Source organism: Bactrocera tryoni, chromosome 4 (genome assembly GCF_016617805.1).
Source record: "Bactrocera tryoni isolate S06 chromosome 4, CSIRO_BtryS06_freeze2, whole genome shotgun sequence".
Classification (NCBI taxonomy): Eukaryota; Metazoa; Arthropoda; class Insecta; order Diptera; family Tephritidae; genus Bactrocera; species Bactrocera tryoni.
Window position 1 is genome coordinate 63465891 of NC_052502.1, and position 19300 is coordinate 63485190.

The 19300-nt window shown below is 36.7% G+C and overlaps 2 protein-coding genes and 1 long non-coding RNA gene across 3 annotated transcripts; all 3 read left to right on the top strand.

Annotated features, from left to right (window-relative positions):
- The first annotated feature begins 221 nt into the window (after positions 1-221).
- Positions 222-566, top strand: LOC120775190. The gene is made up of 2 exons (XR_005705299.1): positions 222-300; positions 407-566. It is a non-coding gene; the product is annotated as an uncharacterized LOC120775190 (long non-coding RNA).
- A 12949-nt stretch (positions 567-13515) lies between these two features.
- On the top strand, positions 13516-14373 carry LOC120774727 (glycine-rich cell wall structural protein 1.8-like). The gene is made up of 2 exons (XM_040104478.1): positions 13516-13643; positions 13933-14373. Exons 1-2 carry the CDS (start codon positions 13571-13573, stop codon positions 14334-14336), a joined length of 477 nt encoding a protein of 158 aa, XP_039960412.1. The 5' UTR covers positions 13516-13570; the 3' UTR covers positions 14337-14373.
- Positions 14374-18856: 4483 nt separating this feature from the next.
- On the top strand, positions 18857-19147 carry LOC120774652 (putative glycine-rich cell wall structural protein 1). Its single transcript, XM_040104376.1, has one exon. It carries the CDS (start codon positions 18857-18859, stop codon positions 19145-19147), a length of 291 nt encoding a protein of 96 aa, XP_039960310.1.
- The last annotated feature ends 153 nt before the right edge of the window (positions 19148-19300 follow it).

Genomic DNA, 19300 nt, shown 5'->3' on the forward strand with positions numbered 1-19300 from the left:
ATCTAAATTAGTTAATAAGTTGTAAAACATTAGTTTTATGCGAATACCAGCTCGAAGTTGATGGATTGTTATTGCGCTTTGAGTAAAAGTCTGGCAAGACGAGTCAAACGACTCTAGCTATGCGTTCATTATCCTCCCCCAACCCGACTGCCTGGCATTGTTTTTTTCCAGAACTTCAATATGACTCTTTCTATAAAAGCGACGGCTTATGAAGTGGAAATCATTGCAATTGCAATACTTTCAACATGAAGTTCACTCTTTTTTTCGGCTTTGTACTGGCTTTGATCGCGCTGGCTTTCGGTAAGTGTTGAACGGCTGATAACAGTTTGAAAGGACTCTTATACATATGTATGTGTATCACAATCATAAACTGATTTATTCATATTTTTCTTTTGTGTACTTATAGCCAATCCGAACCCCTTGCCTAATTCCAATCCTATTGCCGACTGCGGCGATGCCGGTCTGGAGCTCGAACATGGATGCGGTGGCGGTGGCAAGTAAACTGCTAAGCTGTGTGCAATGTATACTCGTCGACGTCTTGAACATTTTTAGTTTATATTTTAATATTTTAAGCAAAATACATTTTGTTGAAAATATCAGTTGAAAGGAGCTTATAGTAATCCTCTGTGCCATTCTATCAGAACTAAATATCGTTGCCATGATTCACCACATTACATTTTCGGTATCACTTGAAGAATAATGACAAAATTTGGGATTTTTGCTCTCTAGTTGATACCATTTTGCATGTTAGTTTAGATGATTTATCGAGACCTTTTTGAACTCTTCCAAGATCCTTGCTTATAGTAGTACCATTTTCTAAATGGAGAAGCTTTTTGGGTTCTCCACTATTAACACTACTCCAAAATACATTTTTTGTGTGCCCGAGCTACTTACATACATTCACACATCACGCTATATTTCGTGCAATCAAATATTCAAATCGAAATTTATTTAAAACAAGAAGACAAGAAACAAGAAGAAGAACTATGATCTTTATAACACAACTCCAAATAATGTACATACCTCATATTTTTGAATCTTTATAAGAATGTTAGTGTTCTTATAATTATCTTATTTGGGAAAACGGTACTCTTTCTTTTCAGATATTATAAGTTCCGCTAACATACATACGTTGATTGTATTTCGATTAGAAGTACTGGAATATCTAATTAATTTGACTTTTTTTGGCTGAAGCTTATCTGCAGTTGACGGGTAAGCGAAGCATAGCTGTTTTTGTTGTCTTTTAACTTTGAAAACCCGTCTCTTATCAGTGAAGACGTGATTTAAAACCAAAACAAATCTATTTAAATGCAGTTAAAGAGTATAAAATTAATCTCAATGTCAAAGTGCTTTCTTCACAACAATAACAAATAATAAAAATTAATTACCAAAGCTATTAATGCAATTACCATGTACAAATGTATAACTTTTTTTGTAAAGATTATTTTTCCTATATACGAGTATTGTACTTGTACATTGATAACGACATCTCATGGCAGGAGATCTTATAAGTAGTTGACTATAGGCAACTGATGCCAGGGTCCATGAACCAAGTCCAGGAAATACCAATCACACAATTTCACGTGCCATTTATTGTGAGATTTATCGCCGCTTTCAATCTCCCACGTACACATATACAAGCACAAACAACTCCAAGTGCTTATGTTATACCCTCAAAAGCCAAGGTGATAATAGTGGGCAATTCCCCTACGCATTAATTATCAATTTGAGGGTTTCCGTCGAAATTGTATTTCCCGTGAAACTGACACAAATGCACAAATATGTATGCTTTTGTAATCGCTGCTTTTATTTTGATTTGAATTTTCTAGACATTAATTAGAGATTTCCAATAATATTAGTCGCGCGTAAATAAAATGCATTGACTTGACCTCTTAGGACAGGCCTCTACCCGCTGATAGACATTTTCAGATTAGATTTCTGTTTCAACTTTCGTAAGCGTTGATATAAACATAAACAAAGAAAGTGGCGCAAAACAAACCTGTAAGAAATTGATTATAACAAAAAAAGCGAAATCAAATTTGTTGTTGTTTATTTAATACAGTTGTACAAATACATACTAATGAATGTATTCATTTCGAAAAAGTTGTTACGTTAATCTAAGACAGCTCTGTGATATTTTTTAGTGCTCTAGCGAAGAACGTTGATTTCTAATATACCGCTTATTATAATTTTTCTTATGTTTAAATTTATATATAATATAAATATATTTATATATACATATATATATACATATAAATTGGGACAAAAAAGTACCCGGAAATTGTAAATAAAACGCAAACTTAATTTGTCGCCTTCAAAGTAATCTTCACATTATGTAATACACTTATGCCAACAATTTTCCCTGTTCTCGAAACACTTTTCATAAGTACTTTTTGGAATTCCATTCACCTCCTTCAGCGAATTTTGTTTTATCTCCTCGATCGACTGAAAACGGGTTCCACCGAGCATCAATTTCTGTTTGGAGAGCAAGAAAAAATCACACGCAGCCAAATCTGGTGAATACGGTGGTTGATCGATGGTATTCATTGCGTTTTTGGGTTTATATTTGATCATAATTGTGGCTCGATGCGATTGTGCATTATAATCATGTAAAATCCATGAATGGTTCTTCAACAATTCCGGTCTCACGCAAACGCCTCAATACAGGCAAAAAGAACGTCTTATTAACCGCTTTTCCCTCCGAAAAAAAAATCCATGATGTACCAAACCACGAAGATTGTACAGATTTTACAATGAGCATCACCTTGATGGGTGGTTTTTTGGTTTCGGATCGTTTTTTCCCTCCATTCAGATGATTTGCGTTTTATACTCAAAATATCCATAAACATCATTCGAACATCACCTGCACAGACTCTCTTCCAGAGTCAAATCACTACACTAGACGAAGAGTTCGAGTTGCCGCAAGAAACGAGGGTGACCCTTGCGCAGCTTCGTTCTGCATATTGCAGCAGATTAAAATCCTACTTATCCAGAATAGACCCCGACATATCCTACATATGTCCAGAGTGCTATGAGTCTCCGAATGATATTGGCCACCTCTTTACATGCCCCGCCAACCTTACTCATCTACCGAGGTCGACCCCGTCGAAACAGCTCGTTTCTTGGGCCTCCCACTAGATGACCGCGACGACTTAGACAATCCTTACCATTCTAACTGGGATTATATAACCGTCAAAAGATCAGTATGTCAATCACGGATCCACGACCATTTTTTTCGAAAGTCTTTCTATATCCAGTATTTAATAGCACCACTTCGAGCGGTGAATAGGCCTTGAGAAGACAGTCTTCTTGTTTATACGTACTAATACTTCCCCATTCCATAGCCCATGCGTTAAAATCGCCTCCTCTCAAACGCGCTATGTGGGATGCTCAGTGGTATGCTATATAGAAGCTATACGAGTTGATTCCACAGATCCTGACTCGTGTGAAATAGGTCTTTCCTAATAGTGGCTTTTCCTGGAAAGCTTTGCCTCTACACGACCATATACCAGCTTCGCTGGTGGTGTTGGAGGCCCATGTTGCGTTGTCTAGGTTTTTATACTGTTCGCACAGTATTGCTACGTCCACCTTCTCTTCAAAACTGTTTGTTTAAGCAATTCTTGCGTAACATTTGGTGGTTTGAGTTTTCTTTACATCTGCTCTTGCAAGCCCCACAAGACAGAGTCTTGTCGCAAGTCTGGGCGAAGTGTCCTTTTTCGCCACATCTTAGACAGTTTGCTTATTTCGCTCTTTAGTTTGCTCGTACGTTCCTTTTGAGTTTCTTTTAGTTCCAGCAATATTGCACCTTTGGTTGTCTTCCTAATATGCGAAACATTTTCCCAGAGTTTCTACAGGTTTTCTTCTTTTCTGACTTTCATCAGGATATCCCTGTAGGACATATCTCTAGAACGCGCTATGGCTATAGCATCGGACCGTGGTGGTGGCCTACGGTCAATCTTCTTGTGGTTATGTGGCTTGCGCTTTACGTTTACCCAACCTTAATCTTTTTTGCAAATTTTTAAATATATGCTAGTGTATTTTCATCTGTTGTGCATTGTACCAAACCAATTATGGATACATTTTCACACACATACATACATACATATATTACTTATGAATTGTAAAAACCACTAGTAATGTTTTTAATTACTTTTGATTGTTAATTTCTTTGTAAATCTTTAAATAAAATACACCTTTTCTGCATGAGTTCAATAATGTGAAAAACCAAAATGACTGCCTAATTTAAGCTGTCAAATTCCCGAGAAAGCACGAACAAAGTAGAATAAATTAAACCCACTTGGCAATAACTGTATTGATCATGATAAATGTAGTGAACGCGAAAAGGTGTTCAATGCTAAAATACTGTGGATGGCGTAGCCGGTGTTGGACCGGCCAGGGTTATATTTTTAAAGCGCGGCCGAAGGCCGCCAATGCGGAAAGGAATGAAATGCTAAAATGCTGTGGAGGAAATCCTGGTGAAGCATTATTTTACAAATTTAAGTATAAAACAAATTAAGGCTTTATATTTCTTAACGATTTCAATAATTTCAATATACCATCTAATATGTGTACTGGGACGGTGGGATAATGGATAACGGGATATGGGATAACGGTACTTTTCATATGTTTACCCATATTTAAAAATTTGCCGTTATGCAAAATACGTTTTCGGTGTTATTCGGCGTTATTGAAAATAAAAATATTATTATAAAACAATGTGCGAAATTGCAAACGGTGAGTAATAATAATAAATAATAAGATATTCTAATATTGGAATATAGTATTGTTTTTAGGAACGCGGTCCACACGGTGTGAGTGGAGCCTTATGCGTGTTGGCACCGAGCTGCGCACGCATAAACAAGGAGTCCGTTTTGCGGAGGAAAACGGCCTAATACCGAGCGAGCAAATGTGCCCTGTACACAAGGTCCCAAAGACTATACGGAAAGGGGGCAAATTTGGGTATTTTGTGTGCTACCGGGGCACGTGCACAAAAAAGCCACGTGTTTCAGTAACCATCAGAACATGGTTTGAAAATGTCCGCATCAGTGTCTCTCAGGTTTACTTTTTGATGTACAGCTTTGCGTGTCGTATGTCCCGCGAAGAAATATTTGCGCGAAGACTATACAAATGACGGGAAAACTTTGTCATCTACAACAATAACAGACTGGTTTAGTTATTGCCGAGAGGCCGTGGTCTGGTATATTACCACGGACCACCAAAATGAACAAGGAAAAATTGGTGGTCCGGAAAAATTGTTCAGATCGACGAGAGTAAATTTGGGCGGCGGAAGTACAACAAAGGTAATACTATTTCCTTATACAATGAATTTAACTCTAATAAGGTTTTTTTTTTACATTTTAAGCAGGCGCGTAGAGGGACACTGGGTTCTTGGCGTGATTGAAGATGATAGCGAAGACATACGCCTCGAAGTATGTCCTGACAATCTTCGAAAGGCAGACATTTTAATTCCATTGATCCAGAAGCACGTGGCTGAAGGAAGCATAGTTCGGACGGACTGTTGACGGGCATATGACACATTACCAAATTTTGGGTACGTCCAGCAAAAAGTGAATTACAGTGACGACACCATTCCGAAGATGGTGTTCATACGCAGCGGATTGAGTCGCAATGGCGCGTAGTGAAACGTTTAAAAAGTTCGATCCTTCCTCTTTCCAATAAGGGGGTGTGAGAGGGTTATATGCCCCCCCCTTTTTTTTTCTCCATAAACAATACTTAACCGGCGCGATATTAAACAATCCCAGTTGTACGGATACATATACATATGTACATATAGGAAATTGCTTCACAATATCAGCTTTCATCACTATCTTTATTTTATGAAATAAATTTGTTTCTATTCCTGTTTTCAAATTTTTTTCAACACGAGCACCCTTTTTTTCAAGTTAAGTATTTTTAGCAAGTCTCATATTCATACATACATATGTATGTATATACAATTCAAAATTCGCGTTGTGTTTAGAAACCATATAATGATTAATGTTTGACTATTGTTTGGCTGTTGATGTCAATTAAACATGCTTCAATTTCACATAAGTACTTGTTTTCCTTTTTAAATTATTTAATGAGTCATACTTACATGGCTGTCAAATGCAGTCGCACAATATTTTGACGATATGTTGTTACTATTAAATTGTTATCCACATAAAAAACTTTTGCGGCTAGAATATGTACATACATACTGACTAGTCATATTCTAAATAATTATTCAAAATGACAAACGCCTTTAAATAGAATACGTTTACTTTACATACTTCATACATTATATTAGTTTCTTTCTATTATCTTTAAACTAAAATTACAAGTTGAACAAACAACTAGCATAAATCCAATATACCACCTGAAAACTCTCATTTAGATATTTTCCTCAGTGTTTCAAAATAGCTGTCAACTATTATGATTCTGTTAACGTTCCGCACCATAAGATGATTCGCTCTCAATATCAATTATGTTAGATTATAAATACTGTCTAAAATAGTAGTATACAAGATTTCCTGAAATTTTAAGTCTTCATTTTGTTTTTGAGTTGTCTGGAATTTTTTCAGTTTTAAGATCGAATAAAACACTAGCCTGGCCTTAAAAATTTAGTTCTTTGCTGTGATAGAAATTATCACGAAATCTTAAAAACTGACAAACTTTTGTTAAGGCAAAGTTTATACTCCCTAACAAAAAGAATGTACACGTAGAATGGAACAAGTAGTTTAGTTGATTTGCTGGTTGTGACGGCCCTCAAGTTTATTTTAATCATCTGGTTAATATCACAGCCTTAAAGGTAAAATATATTATTGCATTAAGATAGCGAGCTAATGAAGTAAAGCTTTTTGTATTACTTTGTTGTGGCCAATAAAATGAGTACGATGCTATATACATAGATCTCTATCTATCAACTCCAATTCTGAAAATGCCAATTACTCACGTTGCGTCGCGTATTTTTGACTGTATTGCAATATTTATCCTCCTCTGTATAATAATCGCACAGCCCTTTACCGCGTGAGATACCTTATTAAAGATCTATGCTTCTTTAATTAACCCACTAAAACTGAAAAATACCTAAAACCGTCTGTGTAAGAGAATATATAATAAACCAAACTATACGACGGTATACGGTATGTTATGCAATTAATTCTTATTTCAACATATTTGATTTAACGAACTTATACTTTAAAAAGTATATTGCCTTAAGGGGGTATTCTGGTCTAGAAATTAAAAAAAAATCGTTTATTTTTTATATTTTCAAAATTTAACTATTCAAGAATATGTGTACAAGAGGATTTTTAAAAATTCAAATTATTTTCGAAGATATAGGCATTTTTCTGACCCGGCATCCAAACTGGTTCGGCCGGAACTAATCGAACAGAAGACTTTACGCGAAACTTTAAACGCGTTTTTTTTCAAAACTGACTTTTTGGGAACGATACGCTCGATTTCTCAGGTTCTACTGGACCAATTTACTTGAATTTTTATAGAGTCTTCTTTATAGGCTTGTCTATAGTTGGAACTAGCCCCATCCCCACATTTTTATTTTTTAAAAATTCGAAATAGTCAGAAAAAGTGATCCAAAAAAACTTTTTTTTTTAGGCAGTCGCCATTTTGTAAAAAAAATTGTTTCCCACTTTTCCGTAGTTCCGGCCATTGCGACATTATTCTAGATTAATAATCTTTTTTTTTTTTGGTTTCAGATAACTAGGAGGGTTGACCCCCCACTTCGTCAGCTCATAATTTTTGAAATTTTTTTTTACTTTTTTAGCTTTTAATTTTTTTCTGAACTCTTCTAAAATTAACAAATAACTAATAAAAAAATGGCTAGTAAAAGTATTAATTGCCTTTTTTTACGACACTTTAAAAATTATCTGAAATTCATGCGTCTAGACCAGAAGACCCCTTAAGAGCGCAATTCTAAATTTCCGCTATTGGTTTTCTGTGGTTCAGCCGCTTTAAATCTCGACGATTAAGTAACTCTCTCACGTTTCTTGAGTGGTTAAATTTACCGCGTCATGCTTATCACGCCCCTTTAGTCCGTTGGATGAGAGGAGAGTTGTCAATGGATTTATGATTACAAATTATATTTTGATAATATAAAAATTTTAAGTGAATCATTACTTTTTTTTTGTTTTGGAAACTGAAAGCTTTTAAGATAAGCCAGAGGATAAGTTCGTAATAAGCCTGGGCTGGACACCTTTCAATGTCGTTTATGCTTGATATTTCGTTTTGCTCATTACAAAGTATGTATATTTCCATTATTATATTAGGTAGTATATGCCTCCATTTTTTCCGAAACAAAACATCAATTTTTATTCATGATTATTACTGATTTTCTTTGTTTCTAATCGTCAAATTACCAATAGAAGGCATTGAGTTGAGACAAGGGATCTGCGAGTATGTCAAGAAAAATGTAATTCGTTTATAATTTAATAATTGTCTATTTAAATGTTTAACGAATACGAAAAAAAACGTTTATCCGCAGAGCGATAATTTAATTTAATTTACTTTAGACTTAAAATACTGTGGTTCAAAGTCCATTTAGTTACGCAAAGTAATGTATATAATCTAAAAACAAGCTATGATGATTCATTGTCATGGTCATTCAGCAGAGAGTAGCATTGTACTGCGGGCATTACGGTACAATCGATGATTTTTTGACTGTTTGAATAAACGTGATGTCTTTAGTATTTTTCAAGAACCTGTTCATAATGCAGCTATGTTTTTACTTTGCAACACTTCGTTTCATTTTGTTAATTTTTCAGTGAACTTCTCTGAACTCTATCATATTTTATTTATTTTAACACGTGTTCTTTTGTCCCTCATTTGTAAGAGGTTCTTAATTTTGTAAGTAAGGCGCATAATTGGTTGACTACTGTGTTAGACTGCTGTGTTATGTGTATATGTGTTAGACATCATATGCGGGCGGAAATATGTATGAGTTGTATGTAAATGAGTTGCCAACGTTTTAATAATAAATCAACTTAACAAACAATCATTCGTCAGCCATTGTGAAGCATCTACTTAAGTAAATTATCTTTAGACATTAATAAATTAAAAAATATGAGTTGCATTTTTCTTCATGAAAAGTGCAATGTTCTGTAATCCCATGCGATTGTAACGAATATATGTACATAAGTATTCAGGTATTTGTTATTATGTACACAAGTGTGCAAACAATTTGGGGCTTGAAAATTGATTAGTGTGTAACCACAACATTCACTTTCAGAACTTTTTACTTTGTTCAAGATTTGCAAAATTAAAAAATATGACGCTTCACATTTAAAAAACCGTTTCCAAACATATTGTTATTGGATTTCACAAATTGTACTCGCATAATATGTAAAAATTTTGTTTAAAAAAGAACAATTATGATTAACAAGAGATTCTGCAGTCATCAAACTGATCTAAGTGAAATATTTGTAACATAAGATCTGAATAATCGGTTGTATGGGAGATATACATATGTTATAAAGTTTAAAGATTCCCTACTTTTTTAAAGAACGAACACAGAAACTTTAAATTTAATGTGGATTGTTTATTATCATTCGAAAGAATATTCTTTGGCATTTATTTTTTAAAGACTATCTCTTTCAAATGTTGGTCGTGGTTAAGGCTCAGATAGTCCATCCGTTGAGTCAAATCTTCGAGGACTCGTTCGAGCATTTTGATTGCTAACTGGCGAATGATACGTGTCATGTTTTCCTCCAAGGTCTGATTCAAAGCAGGATTATTTGCATAAACTTTAGACTCTGCATATCCCTACCTTGTAGGGATGTTTAAAAAGTCTAACTGTGTTATATCGCACGATCTTGGTGACAAATCGACCGGTCCAAGACGTGAAGTTATTTACCGAAATGTTGTCTAAATAAATCCATTGCTTGATGCGATCCTGTTAAAACTCAATGTCGACAAGATCAGTAGCCTCAATTTCAGGCGCCATTGACGGTTACGTTCTCACCAGCATGTTGATCATAAGTTGAGCGACGCGCGCGAAACACCTACTTTAAGGAATGTGAATTTTCGTAATGAAGTTGAGCGATCTGCACACTTTGTTCAGGCGTAGGTCTTTCCGTGACGAAATTTACTTGGATCACCCCTTATTTGTCGGATCTGCGCAACAAATTATTAATCGGATATCGAAACGCACCTACTACATATGTATTAAAATTGAAGCGAATATCTCAAAAACTGACGAACAAAAGTTTAGGTTTCTGTTTCTTATATTAGACCAAGTATCCTCTGGGTATCCAAAGAACATCCGTTTAAAGGCAAGCTAAAGTGAGATGTCGAAACATTCTCTCCAGAGGGTTGTGTCCTAGTTTTGAGACTCGTCACTTAAAAAGCAGTACCAATGAAAACTAATCGACAGCCTTGGGTGGGAAACATTTTTGATGACGGCATGGCAAACGCATTAAGAATAATGATTTCGGGGCATGCACCTGGAATGTCCGGTCCCTTAATTGGGAAGGTGCCGCTGCACATCTGGTTGATGTCCCCGTTAGAGTAAATTCTGACATCACCGCCGCCCACGAAATGCGATGGCATTTACTACATTGGCCATATAAAGGAGTGCAAATTCGGTGTTGGATTTGTGATGGGAGAGAGACTACGTACTGTAATTCATCACGGTGGATGAACGTTAACATATCGCTGACTTGCGCCCCTATGAGACCTGACCCCGACACGATGTCAAAATCGTGCTTGGCGACTTTAATGTCAGGCTGAGCACGGAAGGTAACTTTGGCACAACAGTCGGTAAATTCAGCCTTCAGGAGGAAACATTTGTCAACAACTCGGTATAAGGGAACTGTGGGACGTCATTTCAACCTCAGCTGTACGTTGCTATAACCGAAACCTCTTTGTCGATTTCAAAGCTGCTTTCGACAGCAAGAAAAGAGCTGCCTTTATGCCGCGATGTCTGAATTTGGTATCCCCACAAAACTAATACGTCTGTGTAAACTGACGTTGAGCAACACTTAAAGGGGCGTCATTATCGGGAAGAACCTCTCCGAGCTGTTTGATACCAAACGGCGACTTACTGCTGGAGAAAATAGTTCGAGTTGTAGAATTTAATCGAGCAGGTATAATCTTTTATAAGTGTGTACAGCTCCTGGCTTATGCCGATGATATTGATATCGTTGGCCTCAACACCCGCGTTGCTAAATTTGCTTTCACCAGACTGAATAAGGAAGCAAAGCAAAAGATTCTGGTGGTGAACGAGGGCAAGACGAAATATCTGCTGTCATCAAACAAACAGTCGTCGCACTTGCGGCATGCTCCCACGTCACTGTTGACAGTCGTATCTTCGAAGTTGTAGATAATTTCGTCTATCTTGGAATCAGCAACACACCACCAACAACGTCAGCCTCGAAATTTAACGCATCTTACCAACAGGTGCTACTTCGGACTAAGTAGGCCGTTCATATATATATGGTGCAGAGGCGTGGACGATGACAACATCTAATGAGTCGACGTTACGAGTTTTCGGGAAACAGGTTCTGCGAAAGATTTATGGTCCGATCCGATGTAACGATGAGCTGTATGAGATATACGACGCCATTGACATAGTTCAGTGAATTCAGAGGCAGCGGCTGACAGATGGTTGCTAACCTGATATTGAGAAAACCGCCCTTAAAGAATATTTGAAAATTAAAAATAGCCCAAAAAAGATATGACTAGTTAATGCTCACTTAGCTGATGGTAAGCTCTTATTTGAACAAAATATTACCAATTGGAATAATAAAATTCATAATATTTATAATCACAAGAACATATTGTAAATGAAATAAAAAAAAAATCAGAAGCTTATCAGAAATTTTAAATATGTATAACGTTAGAAATCAATAGTATAAAATTAAATTCTAAATTGTGTTCTATAATGAAGTAATGGCTTTTTTAGCTTAACTAACTGTTTTTATATCATTTGAAGATTGAAAAAAAATGTAGCATACTATAATATACTTAGTACTTACTAGAGGCAAAAAACTCATAGATCCATCCTTAGCCAGGAATCCAATTGGATATACACTTTGAGGCTCGATTTGAACTGTGATACTTATGCACAATCTGCTATTACTTGTAAGTGTTGCATTTTGTCAGGTTTTACTGTAGTCGTTATAGATATTTTATGCATTATTACTTCGCTTGTATTGCTTATACAAGGTCTGTCGCAAAAGAAACAGAACTTTTTAAATATAACTGTTTCTGGTGGCGCCAACTATTGGTGAGCATATGAAGTAAAAAGTTTGATCTCTTGTTGACATTTCGCAAAAATTTTAAGACAATTGAATAACTACAATCGATGTTATCGATCAAAAAGTGACAGCAGATTTTGGTCATCGGTCGTAAAATGCAAAGAGCAAATATTAAATTTTGTTTTAAACTTTAAAACGTTTACTGAAACATTTCAAATTATGGAAAAAGTTTATGGTGATCAGTGCCTATCCCGTAGTAATGTGCATGAATGGTTTAAGCGATTCCAAGAAGGTCGTGAGGACCTCTGTGACGACCAGAAGTCGGTCGTCTTCAGAAGTCAAAAATAAAGACAATGCTGAATTGTTTTTACGATTCCGAGGGTATTGTACACTGAGAGTTCGTCCCACCTGGCCAAACGATTGTGTTTTACCTTGGTGTTATGAAGCGTCTTTTGTCACGCATTCGTCGTGCTCATTGTGGTCGAGCAGGGTCCTGGCGCCTGTTGCACGTTATTGCGCCGTGTCATCGGTCGACGCTTGTCACTGATTTTTTGACAAAAAACTCCATATTAACCATTAATCACTCACCCTACTCACCTGATCTGGCACTCTGTGATTTTTACCTATTTGGAAAACTTCATTTGCCCATGAAAGCACACTGGTTTCAGGACATTTCAGCTATCCAAAAGGCGACGACCGATATTCTCAAGAGCATTCCGAAAAATGACCTTAAACACTCATTTGAAATGCTTATTGACCGGGCTAAACGCTGTATCGAAGCACAAGGAAACTACTTTGAATAAAAAAATATAACTTTTGAAAAATATTAATTTTTTGTTGTTTATTTTAACAGTCCTGTTTCTTTTGCGACAGACCTTGTATATAAAAATTTTTTCTCAGTGTGAAAAAGTGTGTTTCTAATTGACTTGTGAAAAAGTTTCAAGATATGCTAATACATATGTACACATTCATAGATAAACGTATGCATTCTGTATATAAGTGAGTAACTTAACATGTAAATTGTTAAGTCAAATGTAGGTACTATATATAAGATTTTACGCAAATTACACTTACATATACGTATATATACATAGCTATGCAGGTGTCTTATATGCTTATATATATATGTAAGTATGTTTGTATGAATTTCTAGTACTACGTTAATCACCTATACTATGTATTTATCTAACAAAAGTAAACAACATAATTTTTAGCAACCAAATTAAGTTGTGAAAAAAGAGCGGAAGAGAAGTTACAAACTGAATCACTTGAATTGCAAAGTTTGCCTGCTGCCTGGCGATTTGTAAAATCAAAGCAAAAATAGCCCGACTTGGGCCGGCTTTGTTTAGTCGACTAGTGACAGTGTTAGCGGGAAGATGAAGTCAAGTTTAAAGCTCAAACACGCAGGCGTGATTTTGCTGGCATTGAATTGCGTCTTACTTTGCTCAGGTGATTTGCTGATCTACTTACATACATATATACAAATACAAGTAAATGACATGTGAGAAATGTTTTGTTTATGAGCTATCCAATAGCCAGCGTATCTATTGGCATTAGTGACTTTGCACTTTGTGACATGTAGTGGATAGTCACTGCACCCATGCAAATGTGACATATTTGCAATGCAAATGCTACAATGACTGTCTATAATGTTTGCTAGCGATTTCTAAGAAACTGTTAAGATGAAAACATAATTGATTATACTCGTAAACCATACATGATGCTATTTTTATTGCAGCGCAAGGTGGCAATGGCGGCGCCGGCGGCTGGGGTGGCGCGGCAGGCTCGCCTGGGGCACCGGGTGCACCGGGCAGTAGTGATTTTGGCTACGGCTATGCTGGCGTAGACAGTCGTGGTCATGCGTATGGGGGCGCTGGTGGCAATGGCGGCTATTATGTTGGCGGCCTGGACGACCAAGGCAGACGCTTTTCATACAGTGGCGGCGCGGGTGGTATGCCGGGTATGCCAGGCATGCCGGGCGGCTACCCGGGTGCGCCTGGTGCACCGTTAGGACCAGTTGGACCAGGCAACTACCCTGGCTACTATGATCAGCGCTACCGATCGTCAGCGAATGCTAAGTTTGCGCAGACGCACTGCTGGTTGCTGCTAATATCGTTCGCTGTGCTTTCGCGATTTTTGTAGACATTTTTGTAAATACAAAAATCTTTTTTAAACTTTAGTTGTAATGTTTTTATTACATTCATTTTCCCTTCCAACACTCGCATAAAGCACTAGTTTATAATTAAATAATTAAACTTGTATCTAAAATTAGTCACCGTATTTTATGTTTGTTATTTTTGTTTTTGTAATCTAAAATAGAAACAATAAAATATATTTAATTGCACTGTAAATCAGTTGCGGTCTGCTGTTATTCCGATTGTCGGCACTTCTCAAGGGCGGCAGCGATGACATCACGCGGCACAGTGCTACGCCCTGCTCACGTACGGAACGCCGCTGGGATTTATGTACCTCAAATGTGTTCAATACAATTATTTGCATTTGGCGTGACAATTCAACGGGCTGGTATTTGTGTCGGCGTGTGCACTGGCTGTCAAACGCTGATCGCGCGGGTTGCGACGATACTTGACTTTATTGTATTTTCTTACCTTAAACGCTAATTGGCGTGCACACAGAGGCGTGCGCATTTTGCGCCATGGGGGGGTTAACGTACATTCATACTTGTTTGTATGTGTATTATGTATCAATGAAGTTGTTTGTAAGATGTTAGAGGCGTGAACGCTATCGTTTTCACTTCAAAGATTTGCCTGCGAATTATATCACTTTCTCAAAAGCTATAGCATTTCAAGCAATAAAAAATTATGTGTTGTAATATTGGTTAGTCGAAAAGGTCTTTTCGTATATCTAAACAAACTTCAACTTATTATTCTCTTGCAACCAGTTGCTTGGTGTGTGGGGTCCTTAGTACAAAAAAAAATCGAGTTCGTAGATGGACAAGGGGCACCTACGGGCAAAAACTTTTGAAAAAGTGGAGTGGCCCTACCTTCTAACAAGTTTAATGTACCTATTCCCTAAACCACTTAAGCTACAACAACCAAATTTCTCAGCAAATCTTCTGATAACTACTACCGACCGTGTGAAAATGGAGACAATCGGAGGATAACCCCGCTCAGTCCCCATATAACTGTACTATTAAAAACTACTAAAAGCGAGATAAATCAATACTTAAATACGCCAGAAATATTAAATTTTACCATCGAGATGGTATGAGACCGCTTTATGGGAGCCGGTGTGAAAATTGAACGTTGGGCGTGGCACCGCCCACATTCAGGTGAGTTCACATATCTCGAAATTCGCCCCACCCTCTGCAGCGAACTTTGGTACGTGACATTCTTATTATATTACAGTGTGGAAATGGGCGGATTCGGGCTACAACAACGCCTACTTTCCATATCACACAATTTTAAATTACATTTGAAGCTTTTACTTTCCAGTATACAAATCAAGAATGAATTAATATAACGGGGTTAAACTTTGCATGAATAATACCTTTAAAGTATGCCACCTTAGGGCCGAAAATTGTGTGAGATATATAATTAAAAACAAAGATATTACTTCTCTGACAACGATATATCTGTATGTCAAAAATCAATACTTCCTTAGCCATTATACCTAATATATAAATAATCGAACTTCTGGCTGACTTTGTACCGTATATATAAATTTTAGCGGAAACTTGGCCTAGCCCCTATATAACTTATATCAGGATTTTCAAACAACCGGCTGACTTTACTCTACATTATTGCTTTTACGCCTTAAAGTATTTCCCAGGCTTTGATTCTTGCAAGTTGCAAGTGTATGAAATGTTCGGTTGCATCCGAACTTAGCCTCTCCTTACATGTATCATTTTGGTCGACCACTTTTTACCATTTTTCCGCTAGAGACATTATGCCATCAGTGTAAATTTCGAAATTTCCAGAACGGAAGCGAGCAAACCATTGCTTGTATATTAGACAAATAAGAAGAAATAGAAATAGCAAAAATATATAAAAAACATTTGGTTGAAGTATGCAGTGGTTCGCAATCGGTGACCTAACAAACAGTTTCCGGTAATAGATTATTTCATCAACCTTCCTTGAACACTTTCATCCACGTCTCTTACCCGGATATGAGCGCATAGAAAATACCATCAGAACTTGGCTTAGCATGGATCCGGTGACGACTTGGCGCATTTTACGTAGGGAACTTAAATTGAAAGCGCATCGCTTCGTTCTATGTATGAGATCTTGAAAAGTTCACAAAAGATCCAACGTTTTCGAGCCAATTTTTGTACAGTGATGAGCTCAATGGGTATGTTTTATTCAGAAAAGCAACGGTTTGGTGCGGTTTGTGGGTCGATGGAATCATCTGTCTATATGGTATTTCTTCAAAAATGATACCCATGAGAACGCAACCGACGATAGCGACCGTTATCGCGCCGTGATAACCGACTATTTGATGCCTGAAATTGAAGATCGGGATCTCGGCGACATTTGGTTTCAACAAGACAATCAATGAATGGAGAACACTTCGGTGACCAAATAATTTCATATTTTGGGCTTTTCGATTGGCCACCAAAATCGTGGTCATCGTGATATCACACCGTTAGACTTTTACTGTGGGAATATATAAAATGTAAAGTCTTTGTGGGCAATTTCGTTTTGATTCAGGCCTTGGAGCAAAACATCACTTGTGTCATTCTCCAATTACCAGTCGAAATGCTAGAACAAGTGGTCGAAAATTGAACTCAACGGATGGACCATCTGAGACGTAGCCGCGGCCAACATTTGAAAGAGATAATCTTCCAAAAATAAATCTCAAAGAATGTACTTCCGAATGGTAATAAACATTCCCCATTAAATTTGAAGTTTCTGTGTTTTTTCTTTAAAAAAGTAGAGAACATTTAAATGTATCACCCTGTATTTATACATATACCAAATAATAAATAATAATAATAATACGTAATAAAATTTTTCATTTTCTTTCATGATAAAACAATTAACTTTATAAATTAAAATATATTTTATTTTTGGCCCACTGATTTGAAAAATTATTCTTCGAAGAAGTACATTTTAAGTTAAAACTTGCCTACAAAACTTCATGTGAATATTATTTGTAAAACAGAGGGAAACATACTAATAGATAAATGATTGGTGCGCCCTTTGTGTTCTTAAATCCCAAATTTTGATTTTCGTAGGCAGAAAAAACTACAATTTCTTAAAAACAAGATTTCATATATTTTGCTTTCAAAACTTTCTGTATTTTTTGATATTTTCTACTCACAAGACATGTTACACATTATACATATGTCGTATTCACCGGGTTTTGGAAAAAAAAACTGATTTAGGCTTATTAACATTTCAGAGTGCGGCCACTAATTGATATTTTTCGAAGGTTTTGAAACTGAATTTTCAATTAGATTAGCGGTTCGTAGCAGTTTTAAACGTCGTTGTTTAACCAACCTCTAATTAACTTGAGCTTTTCGTATATTCAAGTACGGAAATAACATTACATTTCGTCATTAAAAAAATGGACTAATAATTATTCTGCTATATAGTGCAGAGGCTTGGACGATGACCACAACTGATGAGTCGACGTTGCGAGTTTTCGAGAGAAATGTTCTGCGAAAAATTTATAGTCCTTTGCGCATTGGCCACGGCGAATATCGCACTCGATGGAACGATGAGCTGTACGAGATATACGACGACATTGACATAGTTCAGCGAATTAAAAGACAGCGGCTACGCTGGCTAGGTCATGTTGTCCGGATGGACGAAAAGACTCCAGCTCTGAAAGTATTCGACGCAGTACCCGCCGTGGAAGCAGAGGAAGAGGAAGACCTCCACTCCGTTGGAAGGACCAAGTGGAGAAGGACCTAGCTTCGCTTGGTATCTTCAATTGGCGCCACATAGCGAAAAGAAGAAACGACTGGCGCGCTGTTGTTAACTCCTCTATTATCGCGTAGGCGGTGTCTACGCCAATTAAGAGAATATATATAATGATTTCAGGTTTTCCGGTTGATATATCAGTTAATAAAAGAGATAACTCAACACAACTTGACGGGTATATGATACTTAGCATAATGAGGTTTGGCGCCCCAACTTCCCTGGTCTTTCATATGCTTAATATACCGGTTCAATATGCATATATTAGATAAACATATATAGCGTTTTAAAAGTATAACCTAGAAGTTAGAATATCTGGTAGAGGAACAAATCCCATTAGCTTTGTAATTCATTACTACATATTCACGCCTTAATATTGTACAAAACAAGACAATATTTTATGCAATTTTTTCTATCTAAGTGTTTAATCGCTAATTTTTTCGGGTTGGTTTCACAAAATTAATTTACGAGAAATTACAGAATGCCTTTGCGTATAAAATCAATTGCTGTTTCGAGTATAAATATTATAACATATAAGTACATATATAAGTATGTATATTATATAGTATATTTGTATTTTAGAGGGGCTCAACATTTACTCAATGAGTAAGTTATAAGCACGGAACATCACAGCAACTGATCAGCGCAATTCGTCACATAAATAATATTTTCGTTAACTTTCAAAACAACTCAATTAATAATCGTATTACTGATAATTCTCGCCAGCCTTCCAATATAAAAGTTAGCGAGTTCGTCTGAAAGGTGTGAGCACTTTTGAAAATGAAGTTCTTACTACTCACCATTTGCATCGCGTTAATTTCGTTTTGTCAAGCGCAATACGGTGGAGGAGGTGGAGGCGGCGGTGGTGCTAACGGCGGATATGGTTATGGCGGCTATGGACCTGATGGACCCTATGGTGGATCAGTTGGAAATGGTGGTTATGGCTATTTTGGACCTGGCGGTAGTGGCGGCGGCAGTAGTGGCAATGGTTTCGGCGGTGTCGGACCAAATGGTGCAGGCGGTGGTGGTGGCGACGAAAGCGGTGGAGGCTATGGTTATTCTTATGGCTAATTTTCGACAAAACAAACAAAGACGCGTGTGAAATGAGTATTTTAAAACGTAAATCAATTGTTAATAAAATTATCAGCAAAATTTAAAATTGCCCAACATGCATTGAAAAGTTACTATCGTGATTTTGGAGAGGAAAATGTATAACATTTTGCG

Excerpts from the sequence above, each read along its gene's own strand:
- LOC120774652 (XM_040104376.1), top strand. The coding sequence starts at position 18,857 with ATGAAGTTCTTACTACTCACCATTTGCATCGCGTTAATTTCGTTTTGT.
- LOC120774727 (XM_040104478.1), top strand. The coding sequence starts at position 13,571 with ATGAAGTCAAGTTTAAAGCTCAAACACGCAGGCGTGATTTTGCTGGCA. Across the intron at positions 13,644-13,932 it reads TTGCGTCTTACTTTGCTCAG|CGCAAGGTGGCAATGGCGGC; the intron begins GTGATTTGCTGA and ends TTTTTATTGCAG.